We start from the raw sequence: 14,665 nt of genomic DNA, 5'->3' as shown, positions 1-14,665 counted from the left end.
AAGAGAACAGTAGTTGATTAAACAATTTTTCATTCTTTTACATATTACACTAAGAAAAGTTTTCATTCATGTGCCTGTGTTTCTTGTTTTTCCTTTCGGTTTAGTCTTGTTAATTCCCTTGTTTGTTTCATTGGTTGCTAATTACTGTAGTTACAAGTCTCATTTAGTTGCCTTGTGTATATATTCCCTGTTTTGTTCAGTTCTTTGTCGGTCATCATTTTAGGCTACGTCTACATTAATCCGGATACATTTGAAAATGCCGTTTTCGTTTCAAAATGCTCTCTGTCCACACTAGTGTTTTCACACATTTTATAAAAGTTTCTCATCCACACTGATACAAAAATTAACCTTGCTGCGCATGAGTAAAACCTCATAAAAGCTCACTGAGATGGTACAGATGGAACAGACTTAATAAAGTTCTCGTGCTATTTTTCTGGCAGGATCATTTTATTGAGCAAAATATCTCACCATTCACTGATGCGTCCAGGTCGCACTCAGTCACCATTATATGTTTGGTCTAAAACGCAACTGCTCTCATGTTTTGCCACAGGACAGCAATTGTGAGGAAATTTTGGAACGCGTTTTTTTGAAGAGAAGGCACTCTTCAAGAGATAGTTATCTCCTAATCAAAACACAGGCAAAGAAGAAGCAGAAGCAAACGATATATGTAAGCACATGCAAATGTAAAATAACATTAAACAGCATGTAAATCAAAACTGCCTAATGTTACTGAATGAAATGTCGACCCAGTATAGGACTGTGCAAGCTTTGGGGGTGTTGATGGACTCGATCTACTCCATCGATTTATTTTTATTTATTTTTTTGCTCAAAATGTTTTTTATTGAACTTACCCACATTCAAGAGTTGATAAAAAAAGTAATGCAAGCTAGAATAAAACTTTTTTTTTTGTTTGTTTAAAAGCAGAGGGTATGTTCTTTCTTTTGATTTTGCATATTCAGATATCCATACAACAAAATATTCTGGGGGCCATGAAACTTTTGTGAAAATGACCAAAAATGCTGGTGCTGGCTGGCAACTTTTTTCCCCCCTTTTTTTTTAAACGCTGACGGCGAAATAATGAATAGGTTAAATTTAGTTATAAAACAATGTCCCTTTTTAAGATAAAAAAAAATTCAATATATTTAATAATTTCTACCTGTTTTAAAAGATCATAATTTTGCCAATACTGCAACTTTACTGCAGTACTGCTTCTGTCGGTGCATACGTCATCGAGGATGTTTCATTTCAGGAAAGTAGCCATTATAAAATTGATTGTCATTCCTAATGAGCCGTAAATTGCTGTAATTTATTTCGTACTTTAGAATGTAATGGTTATTTTTCTGAAATGAGGCAGCCTCAATGACGCATGCAGCTAAAAATTGTGACCTCCAGAGGGTGCAGCCTTCAACAGGAGACACAACAACTGAAATACTGCAGGGTGTCAAGAAATTTCGACTACAATTCTCCTACTTTTTTCTAGTAGGCTACTATTCAGAAATGACTAAATGATATATATATATATATATATATATATATATATATATATATATATATATATATATATATATATAACATCAACCCAAAAATACGATTCAAAACTGTTAAATGTGTTCCAATGACAACACAAAAATCAGGCAGCCCTTAACCATTAAAAAAAAAGAAAAATTTCTAATTATTTTAATTTCAAATTATGTCAGATGAAGAAAACATTTGTTCAAGTTAGTATTATTTAAAGCCACATGCATCTATGCGAACAGTATTCAAAGCCATTTGTGTTTGTGAATATGAATATCCTATAGTGAGAAAATCCGTGTGTATTTCTGTGATTCTGAAGTGGCCTGTGGATTAAAAAATGGCTAAAAGAAAGGAGGCCGAGGGAGTCTCCAGGAGAATGAATGAATTAGTCAAGGGTCAGCGATGATTCTCATTAAAAACAAATTACTGATGTTGAGAAGGGACAGCTGTGTGACTGGGGTCTAATAGTCCAGCCACTCCTGCTGAAGACTCAAAGCCAGTCCACCCGCCCCACACTCTGCCAGCCACCCAACAACCCCCCCACCCTTCTCCATCCCATAACCCCCTGGGAGTGCTGTCAACCTGGCAGATGGGGGGAGACAGGAAGTGGCAAAGACAAGACCCCCTCCCACTGGGACCTCAACTGAAATAAAGCAGAGGTGAAAAGGGGGTATTGGGAGAGTGACTACAGCAGGAAGAGCGAGAGAGGGTGAGAGAGAAAGAATGAGGGTGGCACATGTATGAAAATTAGCCTATCTATTAGTTTTGTCATCAATCCCTTCTTCAGCAATATGCCTAAAGAACTCAATCCACTATGATGGGAAAAACTTCTCTGTCTGTACACTACAATCAGAAGTTTGGAATAATTAAGATTTGTTAATGTTGTTAAGAGGCTACATTTATTTGATCAAAATACAATAAAAAAAGTATTATTGTGAAATACTACAATTTAAAATTTGAATATATTTTAAAATGCATCATTACTTCAGTCCTCAGTGTCACATGATCCTTAAGAAATCATTATAATATTCTGATTTGGTGCAATATTTTTGTGGAAATCGTGATTTGCACTACCATTCAAAAGTTTGCTGTAAGTAAAATTTATATTTTATTCAGCAAGGATGCTTTAAATTTCAATTAAAAAATTTTTTTTTTCATATAAATGCTGTTCTTTTGAATTTTCTTTCATCAAAAAATCCTAAAAAAATGCATCATGATTTTCACAAAAAACTATTTAACGGTTTTCAACAACGGCCATTTTCGTCATGATTAATAACCGAGTGCCGATAAGTTCTGAGCACCAAATCAGCATTGATTTCTGAAGGATCATGTGACACTGAAGACTAGAGTAATGATGCTGAAAATTCAGCTTTGCCATCACAGGAATAACTTGCATTTTAAAATATATTAAAAAAGAAAACTGTTATTTAAAATTGTAATAATATTTCACAATATTACTGTTTTAAGCAAACCGTAAGTAGTTTGTGCGGTTAAAAATTGGTTGAGACTCACCAGGTACCATCCCTGTGAGGGAGGGTGTGGAGTAACTACCCTGCCCAGTTGGAGGAACATGAGGAGGGTAACCAGGGAGCGTGGTGCTGGCCAGGTCACGACCTGTAAAGATAGAAAAAAGAGCATTTCTAGCATGATTAGCATCAACTCCATAGGGAAGAGTTTATTGATCTAACTTGTCAGTGAGTCATTCCAATCACCACAACCATTTATGAAGCAATTTCTCCTATAATTGTTCAGTTAACTAGTCTTTAACCTTTTTATCCGCTTGTTAGTTGTGACCTGGTTGTGACGCAAAGGAATTACTTTTTATAAATAAATACATAAAACATTTGAAAACAACAGTCTGTCTTCACGGAACGAAGGTATTCTTGTTTTGATTCTAGTGTTACCACTCAGCATGGCTGGTAATCAGACCAACAATATGAGTAATATATTGCTTTTATGCAACAGTGCAAAAAAACAAAAAGTTAATACTGAAATACTTCCTTACTTTGTGTATTTTTGTTCCACAAATGAAATTTTTTTCAAATGAAGCCTAAACCGAATTGACAGTGTTAGTCTCTGACACAGTAATGATGTTCCTAAATGAATCTGGCTTTTTGAACGAATCTGTTGAATAAATCACATTTAATGGCTCACTCATAAAGACAGTGCACTTTTCGCCACAAATTGGCGTATTAATATAACCTGCTGGACTGTACATCAGCACTCTTTGGAGCATTTTAATAATTGTGCATACATTTACGACCATTTTTCTTATTAATAAAATTTCAATTAAAAACTAGTGTAATTTAAAATCTGATATAGAAAGCGTTCACATTTCAAAGCGAATGAAACTTGGATCTGTGCTGTAGCTTATTAAATCTGATAAGTGACATCTCATGAGCTTGGTAAACTAGCGACATCCTGTGTAACCATCCCGATTAATACAGCCATCTTACTTTATGTCAGATCACAAATCTGCCTTTGCCCCAGTAATAGGGTCTCTGGTATAATTATGCACTGATGTATGACACGGTCTGGTTGTCTCTACTGTTAGTGTAAAAAAATACATGTCCCGTGTCACCCTCAGGCCTGAGAGGAACTAAAGAGAGAATCACGTCAGTGAAATTGAAAAGGTAAAAAATGAAGCTCTTTAGGCACAGGTAACTGACTCGCATGTGGCAACAGTCAATACCCTATATAGACTATTGATTAGAGTTAATTAAAAAACAAACAAGGATGTATTATTGAAAATATTAACAAGAGATTTAACTTGTCCATTTCACAATGATCACTGGGCAGTTTCTAAATTTAATTCTCCCTCTCTCTCTCCCTCTCTCTGTTGTATGGATGTATAACTGTATTAGGCTACATGACATGGCTGTCAGAGTGAATCATCTCTCAGTCTGCACATGGTGCTGATCTGTAGACTGCAGCCCATTCATCATAATAAACACCATCACCCTCAGTTCATCCATCCTCTTCAACACAGCCACCATTTAAGCCGCTGTAGGGCCTGTGAGGTGGAGGGAGGCGAGAACGGAGTCAGAGGAGGGAAACTGAATACTTTATCAGAGCTTAAAAAACATGATAGAGAAGATGAGAGAAGGAATAAGAGAGATTGAGGCAAGGTGGAGAATAACTCAGGGATGGAGGAAAAGGAGCATTAGGATGGGAAGAGGTGAAAAGTGTGGACAGGGAAATATTTCAAATACCCATCAGTTTTTGCGCAACATGAGTGTGTGACCTTTGGATAAAATAAACTCATTGTTCAGTTACTGTTTCTATGTTTGCTGGTATAAAGCGAATGAAATGTGAGTGTTGAAAATGCCATTGTCACAGTTCACATAACAGTCAAGAAAACACATACATTTTTTAAATATATTAAAAAAGACAACAGTTAGTTCCGGTCCTCGAATCTGATTGTTCAAGCAGAGTTCCACCAGCACTGAAATAACTGTTTTTCTGCATGTTAGTACCTTTTTCTGATGGTTACATCATTACATCGGTAGGTGGCTGCAAGTGACTGTCTTTATGAGTGAGGTTGAAAAGCGCTAATTAATTCAAGAATGAGTCAAGGGAACTGTCTTTATGAATAAGTCATTGAATCATTCACTCAACAGGGGCTGGATTCACAAAACATTCTTAAAATTTTTCTTAACAGCCATTTTCCTTATATTTTCTAACTTAAGAATAGTTATAAAAGAATATTGTTTTCTCAAAAAACATTTCTTTTTCTGAAAGAAGACTCTTTAAATCAATTATTGTAAATAACCTCTTAAAGTTAGAATATTATTGTCTTAATTTCTTAAATGTTAGATATTTACTGAATTTATTGGGCTGTTTTGAATATCAAGGATTTTTAAATAACACATATAAGAGGTACATAACACCAAAGTCATTTTCTTCTTAAGATTAAAATAAAATCAGGAACATTCTGACAAATTTCTTAGAATTTCTTAACTTCTCTCTTAAAAAGATTTTCATGAATCTAGCCCGATTCATTCACAAACGGGAACAAAAAAAGAAGAAACACCTACTGTGTGTTGCTCAGAGTTGCACAATGGTTAGTTCTTCTGCTTTAACGTCATTTGAAACTATTTTAATTTACCGAACAAAAACAAAGTAACTTGCAATATTGTTTAAAATGCAAGTTACTAAATATTAACTGTTGTATAAAAGCAATATCACAATCACAATTATTCTGTGTTTCTGAATATCATGCCTTCGGCTGAATTGCAGTGAGACTGCTTATTAGGGGTGTAATGGTACATGTATTCTTACCGAAAATGTTTGTTAGGGGTCTTTCTGTTCGGTACGCATGTGTATCGAACGAATACAGTGTGTACTGAACTGTAAATGTTAAAAATTCATGCAAGTATTTCCATTTCGCATAAAGGATTATCATGACAGAAAGCGAGTCTACTGTATGTTTAACTTCACAGACTTAAATGAACGAGTGCCGGGTATGCGTCAAATAGACGGAGCGGATTAGAATGGGAGCATAATAATTCTAACCTTATCTTAAAATATTTTGCTAACATATTTTGAATCTAAAAGTGTAAGCACTTCAAATCCCTTCCCCAATTACAACAGCACCATAAACTGACAGACTTTTTTTTTTAAAAGACAAACATAGTTTGTACGGTAAACCACTGTTTAATAAAAAAAAAAAATATATAGTTTTTTCTCCTGCTGTACCGAAAACATAATGAGCAGCAAAAATGTAAAAGTTTCTAACATTTAAAATGTATATGTGACCACTTTCCCCAGTGAAAATGAACCTTGCCCAGACCTTACACAGTATCAGAGAGTCTCACTCTCTCTCTGTTCTGCTGGTTGCCATGTTAGGGAGTTGTCCATGTTAGGTGACAGGAAGACATTAGTGAAGACTGGATACTAATCCACTCTGGGTCAGTGGACAGGGCAACAGCGAGGGACAGAGAGAGAGATGGACTCTTCAGAGGTAGAACAGACAAGGCCTCGTCCTCTGAGAGACATTGTCAGAAGAGAGAAGAATGAAACAGGGTAGACAGGAAAAAAATGTTCTTGTCCAAAAGAGATCAAATCTGGGTCTGGTGGGTAGTTCACATGCTGTGACACTAATGTGCAGTGGTGCTAATGTGGTCAATGTAAGTTTGAGTCTGGCTTGTGTCATCCAGAAGAAAAAAAACCCACCATTCATTCATGTCTAATTGTATTTGCATGATTGTATCATTTGTAAATTGATATAAAAAATGATAGTCGTCGTAAATGTAAAGTATAATTTCATTTGTGATCTGCCAATAGGGGGCGCCATTATGCAAACATGAGGAACTCAAACCAGTCTTTTCACATGGTCCATTATGAGACGAGCTCTGCTTGTAATCCATTCTGGCTCTCTGTCCTTCTACACACACGCTCATACACACACACCGTGTAGATGTACAGGTTTCGCTCTACGTTGTCAGATGGTGCACAAATCCCAATTCCGTGATTCCCTCGTTAGGGCTCCTGTCCAAGCAGCTCTTAATTAGCGCTCCCTTACTCCCAAATGGAGTGAGCGAGTAAGGGAGAGGAGGAGACGTGTATATAGTAATTACAGGTCTCCATCCACTCCCTCTGTCCCTTAGGAAATAGAGTCTGAATCTGAATCACTGAGCACTGTTTAACAGGTCTGATAACACTCATCTCACCCCTGGGCTGCCCACAGCAAGCTGAACCACAATCAGGTGGTTCTCCTTCATGTTTAACACAGCTATTATAACAGGAAAGCCTTGCGGATCTCAGATCAGCACTTCAGCTGTTAGCAGATTGGAAGGAATGTAGTACATATCTGGCTTTTATTTATTTCCCAGAGGTTGATTTTTATTTTATCATTCTTTTTGCTATAAAAAAGGTCGCATTAACACTGCTTTAAATGCCGTACCATACCTTTGACATTTTTCTCCTTTTCAAGGTCCTTTTATATATAGATTTTAATGTTGTACCCTTATCCTAGACTTCCAAACTTAAACTCAAACTCAAAATTCTAATTATGCAAATTGTGTGAAAATATTATTTAATTTTGGAAATAGGTCTTAGAACGACAAAGGTGTTGGCCATTTGATTTCAAAATGCAAAAAATAAAAAAATAAATAATAATAATATAATTTCCATCACAAAATGCTATTAATTTGATCAGAATTTGAGATGTGGTGAGAATTTTCATTACTCAGTAAAAAAAGAGACAATTCTTCCATGATGCATGCATTTTTACTTTTGGATGTTATTGGACAAATCAATTGAATTAATTAAATAAACTAGTCTCACTTGTTTAATTAATTGTTTAGTATAAAACATGTTTTGACTAATTTAAGCCTTACCTGTTTTGCTTGTAGTTTGTTTGCATTCAAATGGCATTTATTTTTATTTATCCTCTAAACACAGCTATAGATGTATCATGTACATAAACATAAATTACTTTTAGTTACTAATACTAGTTGTAGAAATTATCAAATTTGATGTATGCCCTTTCTGAAAGTGTAACTTCCCAGATTTTCAACCCGCTTTGTATTGTTACAAAGTCGGTAGTATGTGTAAATTAACAATATTTACTTGTTTACTGGGAACCAAAAGTAAACATTTAATCTTTGAATTCTTGTATCTGGGAACAATACAAGTTGGCACCATTATGACTAAAAGTTTGCTAAGAGTATTTCCTACTAAAGCAAGGCGGAATTTGACTATGGTGAGCGTATCCATAGCAGACTGGTGGGAATGGCCTTGGATGGCAACATGCCCAGTGAATTATGAGCACTGAAGTTTTCCTACCTATTTGGCAAAAGGGAAGACAACAGCCTTTTTTCAGGTAGCACCGATTTCCAATTTTTTTTCATCTTTCCATTGTATAGGCAGCCAAGTTTTATTGAAAGCCCATTTTTCCAGCAGTCAAGTACCCCTTTAACCAAGCTGGCATTTCAACATTTATTCACATGTAAATCAACATCATGGATCAAGGTTGAACCACTGTTGAAGTTTGTTTCGATTTTACAAATCAAATTAACATATTGCGATGATGTCTTAAAATTAAAAAAATTGTATAAGTGTTAAGTATACTGTTACCGTTTTACAACCATTTAGCATTAAACATTATTTCAACATTGAAACAACAACTGACATTATTTCAACCACATTTCAGCTTTAAAGGTTGGCATGCTGACTGGGATGGGTTGCTTTGCAAAACATCTGGAAAGAAGACAGAAGTGAAAACTTCTTTTTTTTTTACATAGTTTACTTACCGGACACTAGTGGATACGATTGAGGTCCCGCAACAGTGGAACCCAACTCTGCTCCTGTCTGATTGGCCAAGCTGTTCTTCATCTCCTCCAATCCACCAGCCAGAGATGCCATAGCCGAGTAATCAGACGTCTATGGAAACAGATTTCATTAGATGGCTATAATGGAAGAAAATCAACTTCATGCAATTACTTTGTATGTTAACCCTCATCTTTGTGTTTGCTTGTGTGTGTGTGTGTGTGTTCTGCTCGCTGTTTGCATGTGTATCCAAAATATGATTCACAATTTGTGAATGACACACAGGTACATAGTCAACACTAATGAGTAGAGGTGGCACAGATTCAGGTGATGTATGTGGCCGACCTCAGACTGACCCCGCTTGTGTGCTTTCATGACCAATTACTTACAATGATCTCTGTCCCACACCCACAGTGATTTATCTCCATTGGTGGTAATGGGGTTTGTCACTCAGGTGTGGATGTGGTTTGATGGCAGAGTTTGGGAAGTGGATGTCGCTTCTGTTTTAGTGCAGGAGGAGGTTATTAATAACCCTGATTAGGTGTGAATTAAACTTCAACAAAATCCTGATGATACACCTGCCCCTGCTGTTACCGTACAGTGTGTGCTCTTATACTAGCGTTTGGAAATAATCTTTTTTCAGAACTGATTCCATTTGGTATAAAAAGACAAAATACTGGAACCACATAATTTGATTTCAAGGTTGTGGCTTTAAACACATTTAAAATTTGCAGTCATTTTCTTCAGGAAAAAAAGTCAAAGAGATTCTTCACTAAACCACAATTCATTGCTTTCATCAATTGTGATGTAACAAAAATTTCCTGTTTTTCTGTTCAGTATATAGTTAGCTCAGATTATTGGGGGGAGGGAGTTTCCTCTAAATGACCTAAGATAATTGTTAATGGAACCATAATTCTTTACTAGAATTACAACCGAAAACCGCAGCTGTTAAATTCCAATCTAATACACAGGGTAAGCAGGATGTTTGTTTGTGTTTGTGTGTGAATGTATGTGTGTATCCCAGTGACCCCTTAAACACCTCAGTGCTCATCACCACGGCGAGGGCAGTAGACTGTGACCTCACCAATCACAGCTCACGCCGTCCACTTCCCCTCTCTCTCTCTCTCTTTCCATCCCTGACTCCTTTCCACTGTCTATTTCTCTCTGTTTCAGTCATTCAGTCTGAGATAGGCATTTCCTCTCTATTTATGCAGCTCGCACCCACCCCCCCTCATCATGTGTGTATGTAGATGGGAAGGTTAGTGCTAGTAATTGGGGATTATGAAGTTTGGCCCTACCTCTGACAGCAGCCTAGTGAAGATGGATGATTCTCATTTTAGCCTGTAAATGTTGTCAATTCTGAAGCTACGCAACCCATCAGCGACCATGATGCACACACACATTTCACATATAGACGTGGCACACACACACCACAGCTGGGGCAAAGATTGGAGCGAGGCCAGACGTAGAGAAAGGATAAGGTTGGGAAAAAATGGCTGTTAACAAGGAACAGAGTTTGTAAAATAAATTGAGATGAAAAGAAAAAGAGGGTGAAAGAAAAATGAAGAAAAAAAAACTTTTATTGATTTTGACTAAATAACAAGCACACAGCCTTTCTGAAACTACTGGAATTCCATTTCAACTGTATTTCTTGTTCTCACGATTTCTCTCTGGGGTCACAGTTTTCTCGGGGGTCGTTTTTGACACAGCCCCTCTGTAATGGCTCTCCTCTTCGCGCACATCAATAACAGATGAGGCCCCTAATCGCGCGACACCAAAATAATTTCACCCCAACCCGCAGCCACATTTACATAATAGTATTTCCTCTCAGATGCTCTTTCTCTCTTCCATTCCCTCTATCTCCCTTCCTCTATTTTTCCCTCAGCTTGTACGCATTGTCTCCTGGAAGAGCCTGTAAACTGCACTATGTGTGTGTGGGACTGAGACAGAGTGATGGGGGAGGTATTTAGCAGTGCATGCAGTATTAAATGAGCCTGACTGGCAGGGAGGCATTTATTGGTGAGCTCCTCTGGAGCAAAGAGTCGCGGCTCTCAGCACGTATAACACACACACACAATTTTAAATGCTTTATTTGAGACCATGTTGTTTCCATACCTTTTGGGAGAAATATTATATTTAAAGGCACAATTCCTCCAAAAATTATGTCATCATTTACTCACCCTCATTCCAAACCTGTATGAATTTATTTATTTTGAGAAACACAAAAGAAGATATTTTGAAGAATGTTTCAGCAGTTTTTGTCCATAAAATTAAAGTGGGGTCCAAAACAACATTGGACAACATTTTATTGCACTGTATCTTTTTTGTTTTGCAGAATAAAGAAAGTCATACAGGTTTGAAAAGACTTGAGTAAATGACAACAGAATGTTTATTTTTGGGTGAACTGGCCCTTGCCAGCGCTGTTATACAAATATATTATATTATATATAAAGTTATACAAACTTTTACCAAGTGTTGACGATGTGTAATTTTAAGTAACAATTTTTACATGAGCACACTTAAGTTTTCTTTTTTTTATTATTATAGTAGAAAGAGTATGTTAAATGATAGAGAGAATAGGATCAGGACATAGGATCAGACTCAAACTCATGTCCTCCACATGATAGTTCCTTCTCATAGTTCCTAGAACTATTGGCGGAAGTACCTGCTTTTTGGCGTGTTCGCACCACAGGAACTGGGGACGATTTTAGTTCCAGGAACGCCTTTTGGGAAACTAAATTAGCTCCTACTTCAGAGTAGGGTCTAACCCACCACAGTAGGAACTACCTGTGACGTCAGTGTACGCTGATTGGCCGAACACATGCGAAACACCAGCACCCGCCATTTAAAAAAAGAAGAAGCTGTGTACACACACAGATCATAGCCTATATATTTACACCACAAACTAACTCTACGAACATGGGAAACGGTGATAGATGGACCTCTCAACCTTTACACTAAGAAGAAAATCCAACGCGACTTTTTAGGAGACCAAGCAAAACATGATTATGTGTTTGTGCTCAGCTAGCAACATTGGGCCTCAACCACACTGCAAACGCTAATACTTTTTCATATACTATCTACTTTATTTGTATAACAATTCTATCTAATAACATTAGATCGTAAACTAATGAAGATGGGGAATGGGAGCACTGTGTGCTCAGGCTCTGCCGTTCTCAGCGGCGTCAAAATAAATGTCGTCCGCACTATCAAAATAAAAGTCACAACAACAAGCACGGCTTACGTCACTTCAGAGTTCCTATTGGCGGTGCGAATGCAACCAGGAAAATGGTTCTAGGGGAACATGTAGTTCTCAGGGAACTACCTTGGTGGCTAGAGCCTAGAACTACATTTCTAGAACTACCTGGTGCGAAAGGCCCTATACACATCATGGCTCAGTAACTGCTATGGTGCAGGGGAATGAGCACTTGGTTGTGACATGTGCATCACAGGTTCAACGTGCCTATGGCTACATTTCTGCTAAATTATATCACGTACTTCTAGCAGGTTTCGGGACAACCTCAAAGTGAAATGTCCTATAAGTGGTGCTAAAAGCATGTTCAGTTTTATCGGTAACAGATGTGACTTTTTTTTTTTTTGTCACTTGTTTTACATACTGTATCGCAGCAGTTAGGAAATGAAATGTCTGGTGAGTGGCACTAAAATATTAATGCTCGATTGCATTTGAAACTAACATGCCACCTACACTAAACCCTACTCTATACCTAATCCGATAGTGTTAACAAAAATGTAAAATAAAAATGCATTGCTGAAGCAACCATGCCATTTTAGCTTGCTTCAACAAGCTCTTTCATCATGACTTGTGTTACACAGGACACGAGTGCAATGCTGTACCAGGTGAGCTACCAAGCAAGTTGCATAATCTGCCCCTTGTAATCATAATTTTGCGAAAAGGAATAAAAGTTGTTGTCGTGTAAAAGTAGGATGTAGTGTAACGACGAATTATAATTTTTCCGAAGTGTCGACAGCTTAGTGTTAACTAATAATTGTTGCAAACTGGTACTACCAACAAAATATTAGTGCATTCCTGGAAATGGGCGTCGTTACACTACATCCTTATGCATCGCTTTCTGCCAGGACTTTTACGTGCTTTTCCCAAATAACGGACCTCGACGTCTGGGTTAGCGGTAGCATGAGCCGTCAGGCAAGTGTTATTTAAATAAACTCCAGATGTACTTACAAACTTTCCAGTGCCTCGTTTTATGAGTACAGAACCTATTTGTACTACTGTAGAAGTTTGGTACCATTCCGGGCATTATTATTGGGGTAATTTACGAGATATATCCTTGGGTCCATTAGCGCCTGCACTAAGCCATTCGGCTGATATCTCTTAATAAGCTCTAACTTTAATAATGTTCGACCAAGGAAAAAAAGGCTTCTGGCGGGGGGGGGGGGGGGGTTTGGCACGAGGTCATGGTGCAAAGGACCCTAGGTTGATTTTACTCGGAACCATCCCTTTAAACTTGTACTTTTGCTATACTTTCATATAATATAAAAGCAAAAGCCCTCAAAATGAAAATGCTTTGGCCTGAGTCAAACACAACTGCATGCATTTTTGCACTGATCTCTTAATATTTACTATTTACCTCTAAAGTTTGTTTTTATAAATTAATATTTTCCAGTGCCTTTATCTCTCTAGTCTCTTGGTCTAGCTGAGTAATTAGTTCAGTGTAAGGGTTGTTGGGCTGTTGATGTATCTTTGGCATAATATAAAGAGAAGGAAAGAGGAAATTCAAATGAAAAGACTCTCACGAGCGTGCAGTTTTATATGCTCCCCCTTGAAGTGCAGGACACTAATTAATAGATCTGCCAGTGCTTAATGGTCCTTCCAGCACCACAAACTGAGAGATGGAGAGAGCAAATGAGAGGAGAAGTGAAAAAAAAAAAGGTAAAAGAGGCGGAGAAAGGGTGCGGGAGGGGAGGATGAAAGATGAAAAAAAGAAATTTCATCACTATAGATATAGCTTGAGGGTAAATTTATGGGTGGAGAGAAAAGAGACACATAACATTTTATGTTTACCATCACAGCAGATGCTTTCATACCACATCGACTTTACAAAGTATATAACAAACAGATTGCTAAGGATATTAGATGCATATTAAAGTCATATCGTATCGTCATATCATATCGTTGGGCTCATATCGTACATTTTTTCCACTTTTAATTAATAATAATATAATTAAAAATAGACAAGGATTTTGCTTCATATATTTTGCTGAAGAACTCATTCTAATTAAATAGGTATTTAATATAAAAAAATGTATTTACTTTTTTTCTTGCTGTGTATGTAAGACTTCTATTTGATCCAAGGAGGTATATAATACATGGAGCTTTTTGATCTTGATGTAACTTGCTCAGCCATCATATCATCCTCACCTGTCCACAGCACAGACGCATAGGATTTGTGAATGGACACTCACATATTCAGATTTTTGAGCCAATCATCTGAGCCATAAATATCATGTGACCAATTACTAATTGGCCATAGGAATTATGCTGCCTTCATGTGGTATCGGAATTATTGTAAATATGAATTTCCTAGTCGTAAATTGGAAATTAATGGACTTTCTCGTCGTATAAACTTTGGCACAGTTGAGAACTATTGCTATTTTTTAAGAGTTATATTCTTTTTTTTACACATCTACATGGCTTTGTCTTGCCATTATTACAGTCCTGTATATTTACATATATAAATAACCATTTGATGCATTTCTGTCAGGACCACTACCGTCAAATACGATTGACAATTAGCATACAGTTAGGATTGGCGGTATGGTTCCATTCTGGGCGAGAACTCCCTGTGCATCCATGCAGCCTAGCATGGATAATAAGAGCAGGGAGTGCAGCAATAACCCC

General features: G+C 37.1%; 1 protein-coding gene across 4 annotated transcripts in view; it reads right to left on the bottom strand.

Moving 5' to 3' along the window:
* The window catches only part of pax5 (paired box 5), a 53,186-nt gene that overhangs the window by 10,547 nt on the left and 27,974 nt on the right, over positions 1–14,665 (bottom strand). For all 4 annotated transcript variants that reach the window (XM_082164601.1, XM_082164603.1, XM_082164602.1 and 1 more), the window contains exons 7-8: positions 8,772–8,901; positions 3,028–3,129 (exon numbers count right to left, since the gene is read on the bottom strand). In XM_082164601.1, the coding sequence (XP_082020727.1) occupies positions 3,028–3,129; positions 8,772–8,901 (232 nt within the window). The remainder of the gene's footprint in view (positions 1–3,027; positions 3,130–8,771; positions 8,902–14,665) is intronic.

Source organism: Leuciscus leuciscus (genome assembly GCF_965113295.1).
Source record: "Leuciscus leuciscus genome assembly, chromosome: 3".
In the NCBI taxonomy this organism is placed as follows: domain Eukaryota; kingdom Metazoa; phylum Chordata; class Actinopteri; order Cypriniformes; family Leuciscidae; genus Leuciscus; species Leuciscus leuciscus.
The sequence above is the reverse complement of the archived record's forward strand: the minus strand, read 5'-3'. Positions and strand labels throughout refer to the sequence as shown.